This window comes from Podarcis gaigeae (genome assembly GCF_964106915.1).
Source record: "Podarcis gaigeae genome assembly, chromosome: 8".
NCBI lineage: Eukaryota > Metazoa > Chordata > Lepidosauria > Squamata > Lacertidae > Podarcis > Podarcis gaigeae.
Window position 1 is genome coordinate 5,406,182 of NC_139684.1, and position 23,937 is coordinate 5,430,118.

The window sequence follows — 23,937 nt, forward strand, 5'->3', positions numbered from 1 at the left end:
TAAATGTCTGCCACTCTGTTATCGTTGGTTTTGTTTTGCATTTCCACTTTCTCGCCACAGTATTCTAGCTGCTGTAATTGCATACATGAACAATGGTCTTATGTTTTTTTAAATTTTAAATTTTCTGCCTAGTAGAAAAATCTCTGGTCTTTTTTTAAAGGTAAAGGTAAAGGGGCCCCTGACCATTAGGTCCAGTCGTGACTGACTCTGGGGTTGCGGCGCTCATCTCGCTTTATTGGCCGAGGGAGCCTGCATACAGCTTCCGGGTCATGTGGCCAGCATGACTAAGCTGCTTCTGGCGAACCAGAGCAGCGCACAGAAACGCCGTTTACCTTCCCTCTGGAGTGGTACCTATTTATCTACTTGCACTTTGACGTGCTTTCGAACTGCTAGGTTGGCAGGAGCCGAGCAACAGGAGTTCACCCCGTCGCGGGAATTCGAACTGCTAACCTTCTGATCGGCAAGTCCTAGGCCCTGTGGTTTAACCCACAGCGCCACCCGCGTCCCTTTTTTTAAAGGTAAGTTATATTAAAAGGAAAAAGCCTAAGACACATGCAAGGAAAGTTTTCTAACCAGATTCTACTTTGCAGTTGTGGCCATTAGTATGTGCAAGATTACTTATAAACCAGAACAAACAGACGATGGGGAGAGCAAACTGTTATCGCTTCAAACTCCTCTGCAGGAAAAGTGACCCTGGTTTCTGCTGAATCAACTGTTTCGCTGGCTCTTAGCGTGGATGCCGCCCACTCACTGCCTCTCCCAGTGCACGCCTCGAGGGGGGCTCCTGCACTGCAAAGCACACAAGTCAACTCAGGAATCTGGGCTGGGCTCCAAGCCACAATTTCTTTCATCCCAAAAGGATCAGCTGCACACCAGGCCAGGCCAATCCATCCCTGCAGGCTGATGAGCTCATCAGGGGAAGAGGCAACGCAGCAGAAAGGTGGAAGGTAAGCACCGGCCGGGAGAGGGGAGAAAAATCCTCGCCGTTGGCTATGTCTGTCTGTACAATTTTCTCAGAAGGGCGGTGGGTGCTGCGGTGGGGGCAGGGGAGGAGGAAAGTTGCAAGGCCTCAAGGCAGGACCCCTTTAGTCATGGTGCGTGCATCAGGTGATCAGTGCCAGCCAATCACCTCAAAGCACTGGCGGAAGCACCTTGAATCCAAGCCACTACCTCCAGCGCCCTTGGCTGAACGAGGAAGTTCCTGATGCTACCAGCAGCGATCAGCTGATTGACACTAACAGTGGCTCTGGGTGTAGCTCACTGTGTAGACTTGGATCAGGGCCTTCTCTGCAGTGGCACACCCCAGCTGTGGAGGAACTCCCTTGCCAGGGAGCAAACCCTTGGGCAGAAGCATGATTTGCTTATTTATTTGAAGTATTTACAGTACAACCGCATATTATGCACAATGAACTTGAACGATTTCAACTAGTGTAGATGAAAGCCAGGCTGGTTGAAACTGCACAAAAAGTTTAAAAGTACATCAGGTTAAAAAGTACTTTTTATCCTTCAATAAAGAATTAAATATATATATGTGGAGAGCAGCAGAGCTCCTTTTGTGTTGGGTCTTAGCTTTGAAGCTCTCCCAAGCTCTGCGATGCTCTCAGATGAGCTCTGGGAACTCGGACTGTGCCACAAGTTCTCACAAGAGCATACCAGTGCCAGTTCAGAAGGATCTCAGAGGCTGGTACGCAAGGCAAGGCCCATTCAGTGGCGTAGCGTGGGTTGTCAGCACCCGGGGCAAGGCAAGTAATTTGCACCCCCTAACCCGTGGATTTGCGCCCCCTAACCCTAACCCCCAGATGTTGCGCCCGGTGCGGCCGGCCCCCCCTGCACCCCCCCACGCTACGCCACTGGGCCCATTCAGCACGCCAGCTCCAGAAGGCAAGAATAATTGTGCAGGGCCAGTTCCAATGAGGTTTGTTTGGCTATATTTATTTTTGCGCCATCACCAGAACATAACCTTTGCGCAAGTTGCAATTGTACTGCATAGCACCTTTCAGGAAGATCTCACAAAGGTGATCACATAAAAGGTAATTACACAAATAAACACCCAGAGTGACAAGGATTTTAAAGGAGTGACTTCCTTGGGGCTCTTCACGTGCCTACGTTCTCAAAAGGGAAAAGTCACAACAAGGCGATTTCCCCTGTCAATATTCACACAGAAAATCTCTTGCTACAAATCAGTCTTCTGTGGCAAGATTGCATCCCTGATGAAACGCTTCACCTCCTAGCTCCGATCTCATGGAGCTACTCCCTCCGGAGCTTCAGAGGGATACCGCCATTAGCGGGAGGCGCCAACCCAGAAGTCCCATGTCCAGGAGATCTCTGCAATACACCACAAAGCCCTTTATCTTGCCAAACATGGGCTAAGACTCTTGCATGAGAAAGACAGCTGACAAACAGCTATTCTTAAACCTTACAGACAATAACTGAGATTTCACAGCCCTTCTGGCCTAAACGAAAAGATTGAAATACATTCCGAATACAAATCCCATCAAGATCACTCCATAGAAGCAGACATAAAACAAATGGAATTTTCTAGCATTCCCAGCCAAGCTCTGTCTGGAAAATTTCCCAAGGAGAGCCAAAAGATGGCCGACTCCGGCATCTGCCTTCCCTCAGGGAACGGCGAGGAAGAAACACAGTTATATGTAGCAACGAATGCTGGAAGAATCAGCTTTTAACTCACCTCCTGCACATATACTAGAAGGTTCCGCAGCCAAGATTTCAATGCATGATTTCTTCAAAATCTAGCAGGCATAGGAGAAAAAAAGAGAAATAAATAAAATCGCAGCAACATGCCTCAGTAACCTTCAGATACAGGTAATTTGGGGTGTGTTGCCCTTGTATAGCTTTCCCCAAACCTGGTGCCCTTCAGATGCTTGGACTACAAATCCCATGTATTCCAGAACATCTGGAGAGCACCCGGTTGAGGAACGCTGCTCTCGTAGCACAATAAAATGATACCGGGGCTAAGGAAACAGCACCCCTATAAATGTTTTATTACATATAAATGGTCAACATTTCAAGAAGAGCCTGATAGATCAGACCAGTGGCCCATCGGTCCAGCCTCCTGTTCGCACAGTGGCCAAAATGATGCCTATGGGAAGCCCACAAGGAAGATTCAAACACAAGAGCCCTCTCCCCTTGTGTGGTTTCTAACAACTGCTATTCAGAGCCATTGCTGTCTCCAACTGTGGAGGCAGAGCAGAGCTATCCTGGCTAGTAGCCATTGATAGCCCTCTCTTCCGTGAACTTGTCCAATCCTCTTTTAAAGCCATTCAGGTTGGCGCCCATCACTGCCTCCTGTTGGAGCAAGTGTCATAGTATAACAATGCCAAATTAAAACGTACTTCTTTTTTTTTTAACTTCTCCGACGCCTGTACTGCAACTCTCAAACCCCCGAATGTGTATATTAGGGGAACTTTTGCCTATGGATGCATATATGTGGCTATAACTCACACATATGTACAGTGGTACCTCGGGTTAATTCGTTCCGGAGGTCCGTTCTTAACCTGAAACTGTTCTTGACCTGAAGCACCACTTTAGCTAATGGGGCCTCCAGCTGTCACTGCGCTGCCGGAGCACGATTTCTGTTCTCATCCTGAAGCAAAGTTCTTAACCCGAGGTACTATTTCTGGGTTAGCGGAGCCTGTAACCTGAAGCTTATGTAACCTGAAGTGTATGTAATCCGAGGTACCACTGTAGTATAATAAGGAAAGGTAAAGGTACCCCTGACTGTTAGATCCAGTCGCGGACGACTCTGGGGTTGCGGCGCTCATCTCGCTCTATAGGCCGAGGGAGCTGGCGTTTGTCCTCAGACAGCTTCTGGGTCATGTGGCCAGAATGACTAAGCCGCTTCTGGCGAACCAGAGCAGCGCACGGAAATGCCATTTACCTTCCCGCCAGAGCGAGACCTATTTATCTACTTGTACTCTGACGTGCTTTCGAACAGCTAGCTGGGCAGGAGCTGGGACTGAGCAACGGGAGCTCACCCTGTTGCGGGGATTCGAACCGCTGACCTTTCAATCAGCAAGCAAGCCCTGGGCTCTGTGGTTTAGAGCACAGCGCCACCCGCGTCCCTTATAATAAGGAAAACCATATGCAAAAATGTGCATATTAGAAGCAATCTGCATCAAAATGCTAACAATTTTTCATGAGGATTTTTTAAAAATTGCAAACTTTTACTGATATGCGGTACACTTAATGTAAGACTGGAAACATTAGAAACTGGAGAAGCCCAAATTGATGGATGCGTAAGTATGTCTGGGGAAAGGTGGCAGGTGTGGGATGGCGAGGACCAGAGTGGGGTCCCTATTTTGGCCGGGGAAGTTATTTAGGCCCCCTTGATTTTTGGCAGGGTGGGGAAGAAGCACAAATAAATTCTGTGTTAAAAAATCAGAGATATTTCAGCATGGGGAAATTGTCCATTTCTAGCGCGCTGCTTTCACACCTGACCGCAAAAGAGATGGAGGTGGAACCATGGGCTCTTTAAAAGTCTGCATAGATTGTTGAAAAGAGTTTATGGGGCTCATACAAATACCAGGGTTTCAGGAACCGAAGAGAAGCAGATTCTTCTAAGCAACTGACACCTCAGGAAGAAAGGTGAAGCTTGGAAGAGGAGAGTAGAGGAAGTGTCTAGAGGTAAGCAGGAACTGCCAGAGATAAGAGAGAGAAAGAGGGAGGGAGAGAGAGAGAGAGAATAAGGAAGCATTTCTAGAAATCAGACTAGCGATAAAAGAGTGCAAAACTGAAAGGGGGGGAAAAAGAGACCACTAATCTGGAACACAATATCCAAAATTCATACTTTTGTATGTAAGCATAAAAGCTTCTAGATTCAAATGTTGAATTTTAGATTTCAAAATTATCATTATTTATTTATATGCTGACTTTCCCCCAATCTGGGACTCAAGGTGGCTCACACAGATAAAACAGAAAAAGCTAAAAACATAGAAAGGGCAATCATTAAAATGTAATTAAACACTGATAGAAATTAAAATAATATTGACACGATCCATTAAAAACACAGATAACAATAAAAGGATTGCAGTGCCAGCTCTTTCCTCAAAAAGTCAGTTTCCCAATGCCTGTTGGAACAGGAAGGGCTTCCCCTGCTGGCAGAAGGAGAGCCAGCAGGGAGGGAGTTCCAGAGTCTGGGAGCAGCCACCGAGAAGGCCCTGTCCCCACCAAGTGTGCCTGAGAGGGTGGGTGGCAGGACCAAAGGATCTGAAGATCTGAAAACCCAGGCAGGTCCGGATGAGGGAATACAATCTTTCAGATAGCCTGGACCTAAGCTGCATACGGTTTTATAGGCCTTAATCAGGACTTTGAATTTTAGATTTCAAAATTCAGAGCATGCTTTCAGTTTGGAGGCAAATTGCCCAAATCTCCCATTTTATAACCCAAAATTTAAGCTCTACTAAGAAGAAAAACCAGCTTTTTAAACATCGAAATTCTACATTTTCAGAATTGACTAAAGTTGTTTGTTCGCTCGGCAGTTAGGCATTGCTTAAGATGGCATAACCAGGCTTGACATGAAAGCTCCTGGGATTGAGTATCCACAAAGGCAGCGGGCATGAATGCCAATATTTTAAATAAATGAAAAAATGATATACACCATTCACTCCTCTCTTGGTTATTTTAAGATGATAAAGAATAAGAGAGAAAGCCCGGCTTCCACCCATCTAAAAATGAAACTGGTGGGGATTTTGGAGCTTTGCTTGGTCTGTAATGAGAATATTGTCATAATAGGGATTAGGAGGGGAATGGAAACCCTCTCCCACAAAAGCCCCCAGACCTGCAATTTGTCAGGCTTAATCCACTCTGAGGAGGATCCTGTGCCAGCCAATTTCATTCACTTCTGCCAAAATGGGTGTGTGAGGGATATAGCCATTTAAAAACTCCTCATAAGGGTGAATGTGAGCTTCATTTTGCTCAGAACCCAAATCACAGACTGAGGCAGAGGGAGCACAGAGCAAAAGGATTTGAATTTTTTTTTAAAGCACAGACACAAAGTGAATATTGGGGGGCATGCTAGTGATTAGAGGGTTGGACTACTAGGACCTGGGAGAAATCTGCTGGGGGCCAGACACTGCCTTGCCTACCTTGCCGGGTTGTTGTGGGGATTACACAAGGTGGGGGCAAACCAATGCTATTTTTCTAGAAAAAGGGATGCTGGAACTCACCATAAACATCTCCATCCCTTATTCCCTTAGAATGGGAATGGTGCCCCAATTGAGAGGGGCCAGAACTGAATTCTGGCTGAAAAAAAGCCCTAGGGAGAACCATATATGTCATCTCCAGCTCCTTGGTGGAAAAGGTGACATATAGATGCAATAAATAAATCCCCCTAGTGCATATCAATGATTCTGATACACTGATCTGATTTAATGTTTTGCTGTTTCAATGACATCGCGCCATTTCCCCCAAGTCTCTGAAGCGGAACTAGACAGTCAAATAAGATGAAAATGGATGCAGAGCTTTTGTTTAGAACGGATGCGGAAGTTTAGAAAATGGCAGATTGGCTCATCCTTCCTTCGCGATCTTCACTTTGTCTCTGTGTACTGACTGTATATCCTTGGGGTGAGTCACAGCCCCGTGAAATCTGTTGACGATTACACGCAGCGAGCATTTAATTTTATTTACATACCCTGAGCATCACTAAGCTTTATCCAAGCTGAAAACCTCAGGGGTGGGAAGGGGAAAAAAAAAACCTTATTTCCAAACGTTGTTTTGCAGCAGGAGAACTATAAACAGAGCTGTGGAAAGAACAGTGCTGCAGGGTCTAAAAACCAGCGGCCCACCAGCCAAAATGCAACACACCGGCCATGTTGGAGGCTTGATGAAACTCTTTTGCTCTTTTGACTGTCTGAGGTTGGTATCCTGCATTCGGTCTTGTTAAGTTGTGGGTGAACATATCAGACGACACAGCGATTCTTCAAACAGCTCTTGTTTATTCACAGGCCAGGACAGAACTGAACTGAAGGGTTCAGTCAGCCTGCTTATATAGCGCTCCAGTACAACGCAACTGTAGCAACTTTCTAAAACTATCCAAACACTGAACATCACTTTCGATCCCTTATTTGCATCACTATCTACAGTATCCCCCTGCTGGCCCAGGGTGAGAACTTCAGTACATAACAGGTCTGGTGGGCCTCACGCCATGCCAGCAGTGACTCTCCATGGCATGGAGTCCTACCATGGCTCACTATTTATTTATTTAATGTATTTCTACCCCAAATTTCTCTTCAAGGAGCTCAAGGTTCTCTCCCTCCGCGTTTAATCCCCACAACAACCCTGCGAGGTAGCTTAGGCTGAGAGTCAGCCACTGGCCCCCAAGGTCCCCCAGTGTGGACCCTGGTTTCTCCAAAGCGATGGCTTTGTGGGGTTCGTTGGCAACTGGAAATCCAAAATAAGTTGGGGTGTGGACGTGGGAAGCCCTTCCATCTTCAGCTCAGCCTGTATATGTGTGTAAATAAACCCATATATCTCAAAAAAAAAAGAAAAAAAGAAAAAGACAACACAATCTCAAGTCACCTTCAACACCTTCAATTTAGCCAGCTAGCCCTGGTGATCATCTAATGTTTATTAGATGGATTTCCCCCTCTGAATTGATTTTTGAAAATTAATTGTTATTCATGTTTTATACTGTATTTTATGCTGTTTTTTCTTGCATCAATTTAGTGTTTTAAATTTGTTGTTAACCGCCCTGAGCCCGGTTTTCTGAAGCGGGAAGGGTGGGGTATAAATAAAAATTTATTATTATTTATTATTATTATAACTCTGAGGAAACAAAACCTGAGCTGCTCATGGAGACTCCTCTCCCAGGGATTGGAAATCAGTGCTTAGTGTGGCAGCACCGACACTTTGGAACTCCCTGCCTATTGAGATCAAGCAGGCGCCTTCTCTGTACTCTAAAAATAATCTAAAAGCCTGCTAAAAATATTCTAAAACCATTATTGTTTAGACAGACGCTCAGAAAGTTCAGGTGATTTTAATCTGTTTTAGGATTTTGACTAATAATAATAAAATTTATTTATACCCCGCCCTCCCCGGCCAGAGCCGGGCTCAGGGCAGCTAACACCAGTAAAATTACAATAAAAAAATAATGGGGGGGGGGGACAATTTAAAATACAGGTATGTATGTTTCAACGTTAGAATTCCCATTTTTTCTTGATTTTACTGTTTTATCGTTTCATAAACCACTTTGACGTTTTCCTTTTCCTTACAATCTGGCAGTATATAAACTTTATGAAATAATTAAAGAATACAAACAACCCTTTCGGTGCTTCACTGTGTAAAGTCTTTTCAGAACGAATCAAGAATTTCCAAGCGGTCTGACAAGCCCACAATTGAGGCCTTTTCCTGAACTCATGCCCTGATCTGCAAAAATTCCCTCTTGAAAGCCGCAAAGAAAATTGCCTCAGAGCGAAGCAAGACTAAGGCCTCATAAAACCTGTCTCCCTGCTCTCCCCTCTGCCGTGGGGAGTGGGGGGTGTTTCAGGAGGGCAGCCTTTGCCAGGCCTGATTCCTTTTGTGAGGGGTCGACAGGACACTTATGGGGCTTTCCGTGCATGAAATTATTTTGTAAGAATGTGCAGATCAACCATGAGAGAAGCAAGAGCAGGGTACCAGTTCACAACAAAGCAACCCTTCTCCAAACTCCTCCTTGCCCTTCAGTCTCCAAGAACAAAGGCTGAGTTGCATTTATTCATTATTACAGTTAATTGATCCATCACCTTCCAAACCACCGTGGATGTTTTCTGTTCTGTTCTGTATCAACAGCCCAAACCCACAAAACTTCTTTGGTGAGAGGCAACAGGGAGGCAAAAGGAATAAGAGGCATACGGTACGGGAAGCAAAGCTTAAAACATCCTTAAAAGCTATTCTTCAAGCTGACATGAGAAACAAAGGGGGCCACAGTGGTCTATACGGAAGAGGAAGAAAAAACCCTACAAAATCCACAGTTGGGCCCAGCTGGTCTATGGCTCAGCTCATTTGGCATGAAAAATGATGGTTTGTCCCTAGTGGTCTTAGGTTTCCATGGTGATGGTGATGACAGTTAATTTATTAGTTGTCTTCTAAAACCACCACGTCAAGGTGATTTACATATCAGATAATTTAAAACAGAAACACAGAAAACAACAAATACATTTAAAACAGGACTAAAACCCAGACAAGTGGGCAGACATGGGAAAGACCCATTTATCCAGCTGAGAATGCTTATGGAAGCAAAAATGTCTTCACCTGTTTCTGGAAAGTGTGGGTGGTGGGCGCCTGTCGAATCTGGACAGGGACAGAATAGGGGCAGCCACACTAAAGGCCCTGCTCCTCTGAGTTACTATGGAGCAGGCTTCTGAGATCTTTGCAACTTGCAAATCTCTTGCAGACTGCAGGGATCTGCTGGGTGTTTGTTTATTAATTGCATTCATATCCTGCCTTTTTCTGCAGAAAGCTTAAAGGTGGCATGCATGGGTCTACTCTTCCTCCTCCTTTAATCCCCACAACAACCCTGTGAGGTGGGTTAGGACAAACCAACCCAGCGAGGTGAGTGACTGGCCCAAGGGCACCCTGTGAGCTTCACGGCCGAGTGCGGATTTGAACCCTGGTCTTCCAGACCCTAGCTCAAGATTCTAACCACTGCCCCACGCTGGCTCTCTCGGGGTTGCCCTCGGTGCCAGCTTGGCCCTCAATGCAAGGTATAGTGATCAGCCAGTGTGGTGTAGCGGTCAGAGTGTTGGACTAGGATGTGGGAGACCAGGGTTCAAATCCCCACTCAGCCATGAAGCTCACTGGGTTCCCTTGGGCCAGTCAATGTAGCTCTCAGCCTAAGCGACCTTGCAGGATTGTTGTGGGGATTAAATTATTAAATGTGGGGGACAACAACGAACCCCACCTTGAGCTCACTGGAGAAAATGATGGAATAGAAATGCAGTATAACAATAAAATAAATAAATATAATCTAGCATGCACCCAAGGGTGCCAGAGGGATTGGTTTCACACTTTATTCTATTTATTTATTATGTTTATTTATTAGGCGGCGTACATACTGTATTTTTCGCTCCATAAGACGCACTTTTCCCCTCCTAAATAGTAAGAGATGTCTGTGCGTCTTATGGAGCGAATGCGTGGTCCCTGGAGCCAAATTGCCCAGGGGCGAAAAGCAGATTGTGCTTTTTTTTTTTTTAGAAAGACGTAAGGGGGTGTTGAAATGAAGCCGCTGAGCAGCTGATCGGCAAGTGATCAGGAGGGAGATAAGGGACGCTAGCGATAAAGTAGGCTGCCTGGGGGGGGGGAGGTAAAAGCACATGGATCCTCAGGATTTTCACATTGAGTCACCCCAAATTCACCATCAGATCACATAGCATGTCCATGGCTACAGCCTACACCCCAAAAAAACACACATCCACTGTTTCGTGGAGCCACAATGGCGCAAAAATGTGGTTACAAAGCACAGATCCACATGGATTCTCAGGATTTTTGCATTGGGCTACCCCAAACTCACCGTCAAATCACATATCATGTCTATGGCCACAGCATGAACCACAAAAATCATACACCCACTGTTTCGTTCAGAATATTTTTTTTCTTGTCTTCCTCCTCTAAAAACTTATCATCAGGTGCATCTTATGGAGTAAAAAATACGGTACTTCTCCTCCCCATTTTAGCCCCACAACAACCCCAGGAGGTGGGTTAGGCCGAGAGGCAGTGACTGGCCCAGGGTCACACCCAGTGAGCTTCTTGTCCCAGGTCCCAATCCAACACCCTAACCATTTCACTGCACCACACTCCATATGGATGTCTCCCTCCTTCTACTTTCTGCATTGAAAGCAGCTCTTTCAGGGGAGCAGCTCCTATGAAGCCCCTGCTAGACCCTCCCTCTCTTTCGTCGGGCTGGTTTTGGCCCCCACCCCCCACCCCCAGGACCACAATTTTCTGCTGCTGCTGCTGCTGCTCTGCCTGTTATTTCCTGTGCTTCTCCACCCACGGATCCCTTGTGCTGAGATTCTGACTGCCCAGAAAGATATAATCAACCAATTTATGGGGAAACATACAGCTTTTCCTCAACGCATAGAATGCTATTCCTTGCCATGCCTGCACCACACATACATGATCCCTCCATTATGAGATTTTATCATTTCACAGCAACCCTTGGGTAACCTGATTGCTGCTAGTAAGGTTGGGAGGGGCCCAGAAAGCGCTCGGATAATCAGCTCTGCCCAGATTTTTCACATGTGTACACACACACACACACACACACACACAACTGCTTCTGGAACCCATTAAGAACAGCTGCAAAAGGAATGAAAGCCTGCAAACGAAATCTCTCTTACAATCTCACAATACCTGATGATCCAACATCATTTGGTGCCTCCCGTCCAATTTGGAAACAAACGTTAGGAAAGAGAAGAGGAGGGCCAAGATCCAATTTGCCTTGCAATAAGGTAGGCTCATGTACCGGATAAACATAATGATGTACAGAAACGTAGAATTGTAGAGTTCGAAGGGACACCAAGGGCCATCTAGTCCGACCCCTGTGATGCAGGAATCGCAGCTGAACAATCCCTGACAGGTGGTCATCCATCTGTATAGACTGACTGATAGGCAGTTTTTTGTTTTTGTTTTAAGTGTTAAAACCATGTTGGGAAGGGATGTTGTAAAAAACGAGCCAAAAGGTCTTTGAGGAAGTGTGAAGGAATTTGCTAAAGGGTTTTATTACCTTGCTTTTCCTTGCTGCAGCCTGGGATGTTTGTTACCTTATCTGCTTAGAAACCGAATTTGCAATGCTTGCCTTGCAAGAAGGCAGGCTCTTCCAATGGAGTGCATTTGTGGCTCAAACACGCCACAGCAGTTGTTTGCAATCCCTTGATACGTCCGTTTAACTCTGGCTCATGTCCACCTGCCCTTTCTGTGCAACTGAACGGGGAAATCCACACCTTGACGCTGTGAAAATAAATCCACTCAAAGGGGCTAGGGCACATCTGTGGGAGTATGACGTTTGCCATGTGAACCAGCTCTTGGTGCTGACCTTTAAAGCCCTAAACGGCCTCGGTCCAGTATACCTGAAGGAGCGTCTCCACCCCCATCGTTCTGCCCGGACGCTGAGGTCCAGTGCCGAGGGCCTTCTGGCGGTTCCCTCATTGCGAGAAGCAAAGCTACAGGGAACCAGGCAGAGGGCCTTCTCGGTAGTGGCACCCGCCCTGTGGAACGCCCTTCCAGCAGATGTCAAAGCGATAAACAACTACCTGACATTCAGAAGACATCTTAAGGCAGCCCTGTTCAGGGAAGTTTTTAACGTGTGATATTTTAGTGTATTTTTGGTTTCTATGGAAGCCGCCCAGAGTTGCTGGGGAGGCCCAGCCAGATGGGCAGGGTATAAATAATAAATTATTATTATTATTATTATTATTATTATTATTATTATTATTGGTGGTGCTTCAGGCAGACGTCATTATATGCATGTTGTTCCTGGTTGTTGCATGTTGTCCCAACCATGTTTCACACATTTTTCGTAGGCTACCAGCCAGAAACAAAAAGAAATAAACCACATTCCTTTATTCAAACAAATTGATCCGATGCACCCTTTTGCATTTACCGTATTTTTTGCTCTATAAGACTCACTTTTTCCCTCCTAGAAAGTAAGGGGAAATGTGTGTGCGTCTTATGGAGCGAATGCAGGCTGCACAGCTATCCCAGAAGCCAGAACAGCAAGAGGGATTGCTGCTTTCACTGCGCAGCGATCTCTCTTGCTGTTCTGGCTTCTGAGATTCAGAATATTTTTTTTTCTTGTTTTCCTCCTCCAAAAACTAGGTGCGTCTTGTGGTCTGGTGCGTCTTATAGAGCAAAAAATACGGTAATTTTCTGACCGGCTCCATTGTTCATGCATGCTTCACCTTCGCAAGCACAGACTGAGAACAGATCTAAATCATGGTTGAAACAGCCTCAGTCGCGCCACTTGCACAGTTAAGGCTGCAATCCTATGAGGCACTCAGCGGGCTGGCTTGCTTAGGATTGCGCTGCCTACCACTGGCCCACACTCCAAATGGAAGCATTTGCAACCCTGCAGCCTAACTGGACCACTTCACCTGCAACAGCGAATCTGCCACTTCCCCCTGGGGAGGCACAGACATCTCACCCAACCATTGACCTCTTGGCAAAAGCCTCTCCACGCTTTGTACTTGCTAACCATAAACAAGCCTCTGGCATCATCCAAGCCCATTCCCACCCCCACCCAGGTCCAGCCCTTCAGTTCCATTCCTGCTACTACAGAAGAGGAGGCCCTCGGATGTCAGGATAGTGATAAATGCCTGGTTTCTGGCAACAACACTGGTGATTTTACAAGAGTCGTAAAATGAACACAATGGTAAGTGATACTTACGGAGTCGATGATTCCCTGGAGAGCTTCGAAGCCATCATTCACCGGGAAGACGTGATCCTTGCTGTCAGCGATCCGTGCCAGCTGGAACAGCAACAAAAAGGGTCAAACAGCCAGCAAACAATGTCATAAGGAGACTTGAACGCAAAGGCTTGGCCAAGCAACCCAGGGGCTGTGGCAAACAGGCAACGGTGGTTTTCGTGTGTTTGCTTTTAACGTGCCAGTGGCCAACGCGCTGTGATTTCTTTTGTCCCACAATCGGGTTTGGCAGGATTTGCAGCCCCTTCGAAAACATAAAATGCTTTGTTTTTGTTTTATAGTCTCTTGGAATTGGAAGGGATCCCCAAGGGTCGTCTAGACCAACCCCCTGCTAAAGGAGCCACAGCTAAAAGGATCCTTGAGAGCTGGCCATCCAACCACTGTTTAAAAACCTCCAACAAAGGAGAGTCCACCACCTTCAGGGGGACTCTTGTTCCACTGTCTAACGGCTCTTACTCTTCCTAATATTTACCGTATTTTTTGCACCATAACACTCACTTTTTTCCTCCTAGAAAGTAAGGGGAAATGTCTGTGCGTGTTATGGAGCGAAAGGAGGAGGACCCAGAAGAAAGGTGTGCCTGCCCTTATACAGACATTTTAAATTTCCCGCCCTGGAGTCCAAGACCCCCCCCCCCCAGAAACACCATACATACATCACAGAAGTGGTGTAGCCCAAGACCACCACCCCCCCAGATACATCATACCTACATCGCAGAAAAGGCGGTCTACAACAGAAATCTGAGTGCGTTGTTTTTACCCTGTCTGCCAGGTTACCAGTTAATGGTCACTTGACTGGATTACCTGGGGAGCCTGGCCATCCTGTTGTAACGATAATACTTAATTCCTGAGCCAGGTCACAGGCTCACCCTATTCACACCTTAAATGTGCCCTTAAGGCAGGATTTGTGAGGACAGAGACAATGGGGAAGTTGCATTTCCTTTGACCTTGTAGAGAAATATTTGAGTTGACTGAAAGAGTCAAAATGGCTTTAGGACTCAGTGGCATAGCGTGGGGGCTGCAGGGGGGGCCGGCCGCACCGGGCGCAACATCTGGGCGTTAGGGTTAGGGTGCGCAAATCCACGGGTTAGGGGGCGCAAATCCACGGGTTAGGGGGCACAAATTACTTGCCTTGCCCCAGGTGCTGACAACCCACGCTACGCCACTGTTAGGACTTTTCCTGTGGGTTTTAGGCATGTGGTTTATATATTTATATATGTGTTTGCTTGGTACATTTGTGAACATTTATTATATATTTATAAGACCTAAAAATTCTTATAACATTAGCATATGTGGAGAATGGAGGTGTGGAACTGAGCAAACATGCCATAAGTAGCACTGGCTCTCTTATTTTAGTCATAAAGTTTATTCATCACTTGACTGTGGAAAAAACCCAATCTCAGTTTACAAAAAAGATGAAAGAATAAACTTATCACCAAGAAAAATGAACAACAATAATTTTAAAGCTGCAAAAAGTTGAAATAGCAATAGGCTCACAAAAGATTAAACTCGCGTTAACTTTCTAAACATCTTGTAGGCTCGTCTAAACAATAATGTTTTTAGCAGGTGCCAAAAACATTACAGTGAAGGCGCCTGCTTGATCTCAATGGGCAGGGAGTTCCAAAGCGCAAGTGCTGCTGGCATTCTTACAAAATGTTCCTGTAAAAGATGGAGTTCACACACACTTAAAAAAACCCAACTGCTGTTTTGTGCAAATCTGGTATATTGGGAACTTACCTGTGTTTCATTGAAATCTTTCACACCAACGCAGTACACAGTTGCCCCAAGGTCACGGGATCGGTTTGCCTTGAGCAAGAGAATAAAGAATAGATAATTACCCACACAGATTAAAGACATAATCATGTGAACATGGTTTTCATGGCTTGGCTTTGTGGCTTCCTTCAGGTTTGAGCTTCCTTTAAAGAAATGATGACTAACTCTCTCCTACCCACCCACCCAACCATCCAGCCATTTTACCTGCCAACGCCTAACAAGTTCACCAGTAGGGAAAAGAGAGCATCTTAAAGTTACAGGAAATGGAGACATTGAAAAGAGATATTTCCTTCAAATTTCATCCACTTCTGTCAAAAGGGGAAAAGAAGTTTACCCATGATAGCCAACAGGGAGGTATTGAACTTTAGTTTTCCCAAATGAAAATGGTAGGCCCAGAGGAGTCCAGCCTTCTGACTGGTGCTTCTGCCATTGCTGTATCATTTTTTATTTTTTATTTATATTCCACCTTTACATTTATATTCCAAGGTGCATACATACTGCAGCTTCTCCCCAGAGGTGGGCTAGGCTGAGAGTGAGTGAGTAGCTCAAGATCACCCAGTGAATTTCATGGCTGGGTGGGGATTTGAACCCTGGTCCCTCCTAGATCCTAGCCCAGCACTCTAACCACTACATCACACTGGGCTGCCCACTGCCAACCAGTAAGCTGGACCTGATCCATTTGCCCAGGAGCTTCCAAAGCAAGAATATGCTTCCAGGCCCTCACCACAGAACAGGTACAGAAGTCAGTCACCTCCTGAACTTTAAATGATAGCATTTGAATTATTAAGGATGAATGCCATACTCTCAGAATTGATGTATTTCATTTTAGAAGAAAACCTATATGCCCCCTTTCAGTCCCAGAAAAGGATCCCAAGGTGACTTGTCATAAAACAAATTATTACATATCAGAAAACCAGGGCTAAAATAATAACAAACAAAAACAGTGTGATTTAAATAAGAGACAAAAGAAGAAAGGGGGGAAATTCAGATCTAGCTAGTGGACCTGTTTCTTGCAAATGCAAATTTATTTCCGCCCAAGTTTTGTTATCATCACTTATTTTTTTAAATTTTTTTTGCTGGACTTCCTTAATTTTCATTCCACAAAAGGAATCTTTCCATTTGGGTGTTCAAGGCTCAAAATTCTACTTTTACTGGGGATGTGGGGGAAACCTCACCACCACCTCCACATTTCCATTCCAGTTAATAATTCCCTCCAGCTTCTGGTCAGAACAAATCCAAGTTTTCACACCATCACAGCGTTGCATTTCATCAGGCTGCCTGATATACATCATCTCTCTTGCTCTTGAGCAGATACACAATCAGCCTGAATCAAGGATCAAAATCCTGTTAAGAGTCAATAAAACTACGCACAGGAGACTATCCAACTAACGACATGTCACTCTGACCTGGGATATATTGGAGAAATAACGGCTCTCCCTCTTAAAGGAAAAGGGACCCCTGACAATTAAGCCCAGTTGCAAACAACTCTGGGGTTGTGGCGCTCATCTCACTTTACTGGCCGAGGGAGCCGGCGTTTGTCCACTTCTGCAGACAGTTTTTCTGGGTCATGTGGCCAGCATGACTAAGCTGCTTCTGGCGAAACCAGAGCAGTGCATGAAAACACCGTTCACCTTCCCGCCAGAGGGGTACCTATTTATCTACTTGCACTTGATGTGCTTTCGAACTGCTAGGTTGGCAGGAGCAGGGACCAAGCAACGGGAGCTCACCCCATCACGGGGATTCGAACCACCGGCCTTCCAATCGGCAAGCCCTGGGCTCAGTGGTTTAGACCACAGCGCCACCCGCATCCCAAGCTCCCTCTTAAAGCTCCGAAAAACCTGGCTCAGCCACCCTAAAGCTTTTGCTTCCTTTTGTGTGTTTAAATGGCAGGGGGTGGTTTGTTGTAACATTCATGCAGGGAGGAGGGTGATCTCCCAGTTGTGAAAACTGATGGCCTGAACTCCCAACTCCACCCACTGCAAAAGAAATCAAATCAAATCCAGGGAGGGGAACATTATGCATGGAGCACATCCAGTTGCCTTATTCTGTTACTGAGGAATTGGTATTGGTTTGGCCAGACCGCTTTCTCTGACTAGGAATAGATACCACAGTCTGTGGCCTGCTTGCAAAAAATGCATTTGCCCTTCATGGCCATTCAGCACAGCCTGAGGGATCAGAGGTCCTGTGTTTTAACACTGAATTGGAGCAAATGGCAATTGGATTTTCCACTGATTTTCCCAGGACGTTTCTGGGCACAATTCAAAGTGCTGGTGCTGACCTTTAAAGCCCTAAACGGCCTCGGTCCAGTATACCTGAAGGAGCATCTCCCCCCCCCCCCATTGTTCAGCCCAGACACTGAGGTCCAGCGCTGAGGTCCTTCTGGCAGTTTCCTCACTATGAGAAGGAAGGTGACAGGGAACCAGGCAGAGGGCCTTCTCAGTGGTGGCGCCCGCCCTGTGGAACGCCCTCCCATCAGATGTCAAGGAAATAAACAACTACAGTGGTACCTCAGGTTAAGAACTTAATTCGTTCCGGAGGTCTGTTCTTAACCTGAAACTGTTCTTAACCTGAAGCACCACTTTAGCTAATGGGGCCTCCCGCTGTAGCCGCATCGCCAGAGCACGATTTCTGTTCTCATCCTGAAGCAAAGTTCTTAACCCGAGGTACTATTTCTGGGTTAGCGGAGTCTGTAACCTGAAGTGTCTGTAACCTGAAGTGTATGTAACTGGAGGTACCACTGTATCTGACTTTTAGAAGACATCTGAAGGCAGCCCTGTTTAGGGAAGATTTTAATATTTGATGAATTGTTGTATTTTAATATTTTGCTGGAAGCCGCCCAGAGTGGCTGGGGAAACCCAGCCAGATGGGCGGTGTATAAATAACAATAAATTATTGTCAGGACTGCCGCTAGGTCCCAGCTCACAGAGGACCAACGCCCAGTGGATATTATATACAAAAGTCTTTATTGAAGTTTAGTTTCCATTTCCAAGCTCTGGGCGCGCAGACCCACGTCTTAACGCTAGACCGGCTAAGTCCCCTCTGACTCGCTGCTAAAGCCACACCAGTTTAAGATTCTCGCTTTGCTCCACCTCCTACGCTGCTCCTTCCTACGCTGGGTCCTTCTGCCCTCTGGGGTTATCTCCTTCCTTGATTCCTCTGAAGCTGACCCCCCTGAGTCCCGCCCTTCCTTCCGGCGGGCTTTAGGACCTGGCTCCCTGTCAGGACTCCCTGCTGTGCCGCTCGCCTGTACATTTGAACTTGGCGCGCGCGCCCAGCCGGTAACCTTCCTTCTGACCGTTTCCCCGCTTCCGGATGTGGGCGTGGCCAGCCCTGCCTCCTCTCCTCCCGCTGGTGGCAAGAACACTGGTTCCGACTCCTGGGACTCCCCCTCCCCACTGCGCTCTGGTGGGGAAGCTGGTCCCGATTTCCAACTGCTGCTCAGGGACTCCCCGCTGGCCCCTCCCTCTTGAGGTTTCTCCCCTGGAATCTCCCTTGCTCTGGCCATCGGTGCTCCCTTCTGCGAGTCTTCCGATTCACTAGAGAGGCTTGCGGAATGACTCTGGCAGCTGTCACTTCCTGCTCCCCCTTCGTCCTCTTCCTCCTCACTCTCCATTTGCTCCCCCTCCTGTGTCTCTCCTTCTGAACCCCTGACAATTATTATTAATTATTAATAATATTTATTTATTTATTTATTATTTGCTCTGATTCAGCAGTGAAATGGAGGTTTTTCCCAAGGAAAGCACCAGGTCAAAAACAACAATAACCCAAACACCTCTATGCTTGGATAAGATGTGCAAACACGTGCTTAGAAATCTAGAACCTAAGGAAGTCTGGATGAGCCCTAAAATATGGGACCACCCATCAAGTGAATGAGGATAACCTGGGTTCAGCAATCCATGCTCAGGTGACCTCTAGGTTAGATTACTGCATGAACAGGAAAGAATCCTCATGTGTAAATTCATGTGGGTGTGGACTATGCCAGTCTAACACGAATGGAGGGGGAAGTGGATTAGGAGCTAGTGGATTAAGAGCTAGCCTGGTGTAGTGGTTAAGAGTGCTGGGCTAGGACTGAGGGAGACAAGGGCTTCCGCTCACCAGGGGACCTAGGGCCAACCACTACCTCTCAGCCTAACCTACCTTGCCTGTTTGTTGTGAGGGTGGGGCACTGTATGTAGGCCACCTTTGGGCTCCCTGGAGGATAGCTGAGATATAAATGTAATAAATGGCTGAATGTATGAAGCTCGATGGGATGGGGTGGCGTTGTGGGTTAAACCACAGAGCCTAGGACTTGCCGATCAGAAGGTTGGCGGTTCGAATCCCCGCGACGGGTTGAGCTCCCATTGCTCGGTCCCTGCTCCTGCCAACCTAGCAGTTCGAAAGCACGTCAAAGTGCAAGTAGATAAATAGGTACCACACCGGCGGGAAGGTAAACAGCGTTTCCGTGCACTGCTTTGGTTCTCCAGAAGCGGCTTAGTCATGCTGGCCACATGACCTGGAAGCTGTACACCGGCTCCCTCGGCCAGTAAAGCGAGATGAGCGCTGCAACCCCAGAGTCATCTGCGACTGGACCTAATGGTCAGGGGCCCCTTTACCTTTACCTGTATGAAGCTCGAATGTGTTTTTTCCCTCAGCCCCTCCCACACTCTGATCTGCTACCTGCCCTTTCTTTCAGGACACCTGGGCTTGATTCCAAACAGATGGCACAGGATGGGTGCCAAGCCAGCTCTCTGAGTTTTAGAGAGTTTTTCAATTAAAATTTTAAAATCGCACCAGGGAGACACATGGCATGATGGTCTCACAACACTCCACATCAAGTGACCTCTCATTTGGGGCCAGATCCAGTTCCTACTCCTTGATGGTTGCCAAGGGCCCTGCACATAGAAAAACTAACAGATCTGTTTCCATTTTCTTATTCTTTCCCCAAATGAGGTGCAATTTTAGGTGAACTCTGCAGTCATTTTGTCACATGCATCCATCTATGAGACAGACCTCTGAACTGTCAGTCTGTGGCTTCCAGCTTGTCTGGACAAAGTTCCCCTTGTCTGCCTGAGTCTCCAGAAAGAAATCAAAAGTCTTGCTGTCAGGCTTGCTTAAAACACATGCCAGTTTTGATCAACAGGCAGACAGAGTCAGACAGGCAAAACATGATCTTTATGGGTGCAAAGATATGCCATCAGCCTCACAGAACCTGATAGCTCAGTCTCTCCTGAGGCAAAACAAGATTAATGAACGAGTTGTCTCAAAGAAAGGGGTCCTTTGCTTTTCTGGTTTTTCATCTGCATGGAGAAGGGAGATAAAGGCTGTGCCTTTTCTTGGTTTTTTTTAATAAGAATAGGGGTTGTAAAGGAACATGGCTAAGAACAGGGTTTTGGATGAAACTGGGTGTTGGTAAGCCAGGCTGATTCTTGGAGGCGGTCAGTGGAAGCCAGTGTGGTCTAGACGGATGGGTCAAATGCTACATGTGGTTTGGATGGGATACATTTGAACTTTCAAATCCCAGCTGAGATGTGGCTATGGACTGGGTAGGAGAAACCCCTCTGGCTGCCTCTGCTGTTTACATGGTGGCCCCATAATTTCCTCGTGGACACTTGGTTTTGCTGACACCCAACCATACAGGTTCACTTATGAGATCTCTTGCAAGTACAGGGAAATGTGCTTGAGAAGCTGTCTGCAGCAACCCTGCATCGTGATGGGAGGAGCATTTTAGTATGAGGGTTTCTAAAAGATGGGTGTACTGGGATAGGTCGCTCAGTCTCAACCCTTCCTCTGTGAAATGGCAAGTGCCACTACCACAGAACTGAACAGAACTGAACAGCCAGCATATACCACTCCCTGCTTCTCCACACCAAGGCTGGTCAGGCAAAAAGCTTGACGTCTATGGAAGAGGCCAGGAATCGCATCTGTCCAGACTTCCTCGCCTCTGATGCAGAAGCTCTGCTCCCTAAAATTTGGTGTGTACAAGTAACAGGTAAAAAAAGGTAAAGGACCCATGGACGGTTAAGTCCAGTCAAAGGCGACTATGGGGTTGCGGCGCTCATCTCGCTTTCAGGCCCAGGGAGCTGGCATTTGTCCACAATCAGCTTTCCAGGTCATGTGGCCAGCATGACTAAACTGCTTTTGGCACAACAAACACCGTGACGGAAACCAGAGTGCACGGAAAAACCGTTTACCTTCCCACAGGAGCGGTACCTATTTATCTACTTGCACTGGCATGCTTTCAAACTGCTAGGTAGGCAGGAGCTGGGACAGAGCAACAGGAGCTCACCCCGTTGCGGGGATTCGAACCGCCAACCTTGTGATCGGCAAGCCCAAGAGGCCACAGCGCCACTCGCATCGGTTGTGTGAAGGCAGGTTGGCATTAGTAGGGAGAAAGGGCAAGGTCTTCTGTCCGTGATCAGAAGAAATATAGACTCCACATATTCAAGAACCATACATGACCCACATAAGCAGGTTATTTGGCTCACATAGTTTCACTGAAGGAAAGACAAAAAAATTCTCCTGCTGACAAAACCCACCTTTGACTGAACAGGCAGGTATGAGGTGCCCACCCCCTCATCTTCCCATTGATTTTCAACCCATCCCATTTACCTCTCTTTCTGCATAGAAGAAAAGGTCCTCGTGAAGCTCTCCGTCTGTCAGTGCAATGATGACACTCGCCGTCCTATAACCTGAAGAGAGGAAAACCGTTCCATTAATATGGTGGGTGAGGAGATGAAGTGCATCATTATCAAACGGCATGTGGATGCATGGAATCATAGAATCACAGAACTGTGAAGTCGGAAGGGACCTCTGATGGTCATCTAGTCTAACCCCCTGAAATGCAGGAGGGAAAACTCTGGTGCAAAAAAACACACTTGGACATGGAGCTTTAAAGCACGACTTGCTCTACAGCATTATTGTGCTTTTCAGGCCACAACAGAAGAATTATGGCTAGTATCTGTGCCTTTCCAACCATTACTGTACAGTATACAGTGGTACCTCGGGTTAAGTACTTAATTCGTTCCGGAGGTCCATGCTTCAGGTTAAGAACAGTTTCAGATTAAGTACTTAATTCGTTCCGGAGGTCCGTACTTAATCTGAAACTGTTCTTAACCTGAAGCACCACTTTAGCTAATGGGGCCTCCCGCTGCTGCTGCTGCTGCCGCCGGAGCACGATTTCTGTTCTCATCCTGAAGCAAAGTTCTTAACCTGAAGCACTATTTCTGGGTTAGTGGAGTCTGTAACCTGAAGCGCATGTAACCCGAGGTACCACTGTACAGCAATAGACTTGGATTTGCAACCAAGCAAACACACAGCAAGGGGGTACAGTCTGTTATGGGGCTCTGATGCATCCCTGAACATTACAGATTCTTCCAAATGCCTCTTCGGCACAGCTACAGTTTACACTTTAAGCCGGGCATAGGCAAACACGGCCCTCCAGATGTTTTGGGACTACAACTCCCATCATCCCTAGCTAACAGGACCAGAGGTCAGGGATGATGGGAACTGTAGTCTCAAAACACCTGGAGGGCCTAGTTTGCCTATGCCTGCCTTAGGTGTTGACTTAAACATAGCATCACATGTTTCTGCCCAGGGACCAAACCAGGCATGGCAGCAAATGTGCATCTGCCTCCAGAACAAGCCACAGAATCTGGCTCCTCCATCCCATCCGTGACATCTAACAGGATGTGCCTCATGCCATGACATGACAGTAACACGGGGAGCTCCCTTCTCCCAGGTCAGATCACTGCTCCTTCCAGCTCAGAGCTGTCTACACAGAGTGGCAGCAGCTGCTCTTCATGATTTCAGACAGAGAGGCTCTTCCAGCTCTGCCTGCAGATGCCAGGGACGGAAGATGGGATCTTTGGCATGCAAAGAGATCTAGCTGGCTCAGTACTGCCCACACTACTTGACAGTGCCTCTCCGGGGCTTCAATCAGGAGTATTAGCCAGGCCTACCGGAAGGTGGCAGGGACTGAGCCTTATGCTCTGCCAGGGGTCCACATCCTATATTTCCCCACATTCTGTCACTGTCAGTCAATTATGGAGAGGGTAATGCATAAGAGTGTGACATCAGCATGCCATGAGACAAGTTCTTGTCAGGAGTTCACCCTACACTCGAGTAGGACTCTGGCAGAGACACATGGCCAACTGGTATGTTCCCTCTCTCCTGGTCCATCGTTCGGGAGCTTCAAAAGCTTTCTTCAGCCCGAACATCACAGCGACCGATGCCAACAGACATCGGCACAGTTAGGGATTCGCAGAGTCTTCGCAGCTTGCATAACAGACCTCAGCAACTCAGCATTTTGGCTAATCTACTTTATTTACATATAAACACACACGGAGCACTGCAACATGGCTCCCTCTCTCTCTAGCATCAGACAGCAAAGAGAGAGAACAAAGGACAATTGTCCCACTTCACGTAACACTGTGACACAAACACCCTGTCTCTGTCACTTCCCACTCTGTGAAGTCAAAACATACACTGTCATGTGATAGACAGTCCCATGAATGCAACCATGGAGCAGGAATTCTAACAGTTCTGCCATGGGTGGCCAGAAGGAAAGGCAGAGTCTACTGGGCAACCTGGTACTTCACTGCTGGCATTGATGATAAGGACACTGGACGAGGCTGCCCTTGGGCTTAACCCAGAAAGATACTTCTGATGCCCATAAGCAAGAGGGCATACTCAGAAGCACAGATCAGTGGAACAACTGTGAGCACGCACTCATGCTTTCTAAAACTTATCAGCGACTCATGCTCTGTGAGTCAGCC

The 23,937-nt window shown here is 46.9% G+C and overlaps 1 protein-coding gene and 1 long non-coding RNA gene across 5 annotated transcripts in view; both read right to left on the reverse strand.

The window, feature by feature from the left end:
* The window catches only part of ANTXR1 (ANTXR cell adhesion molecule 1), a 268,335-nt gene that overhangs the window by 219,303 nt on the left and 25,095 nt on the right, over positions 1-23,937 (reverse strand). For all 4 annotated transcript variants that reach the window (XR_014567574.1, XR_014567575.1, XR_014567576.1 and 1 more), the window contains exons 6-9: positions 21,773-21,852; positions 15,149-15,217; positions 13,379-13,459; positions 2,690-2,750 (exon numbers count right to left, since the gene is read on the reverse strand). Coding sequence is in view for 1 of the 4 variants with exons in the window: in XM_083753288.1 (XP_083609414.1) it covers positions 2,690-2,750; positions 13,379-13,459; positions 15,149-15,217; positions 21,773-21,852 (291 nt within the window). In the remaining 3 variants the exon portion in view is untranslated. The remainder of the gene's footprint in view (positions 1-2,689; positions 2,751-13,378; positions 13,460-15,148; positions 15,218-21,772; positions 21,853-23,937) is intronic.
* LOC310851268 overlaps positions 1-23,937 on the reverse strand; it is a 204,054-nt gene that overhangs the window by 133,719 nt on the left and 46,398 nt on the right. The gene's annotated exons all lie outside the window — the stretch shown is intronic.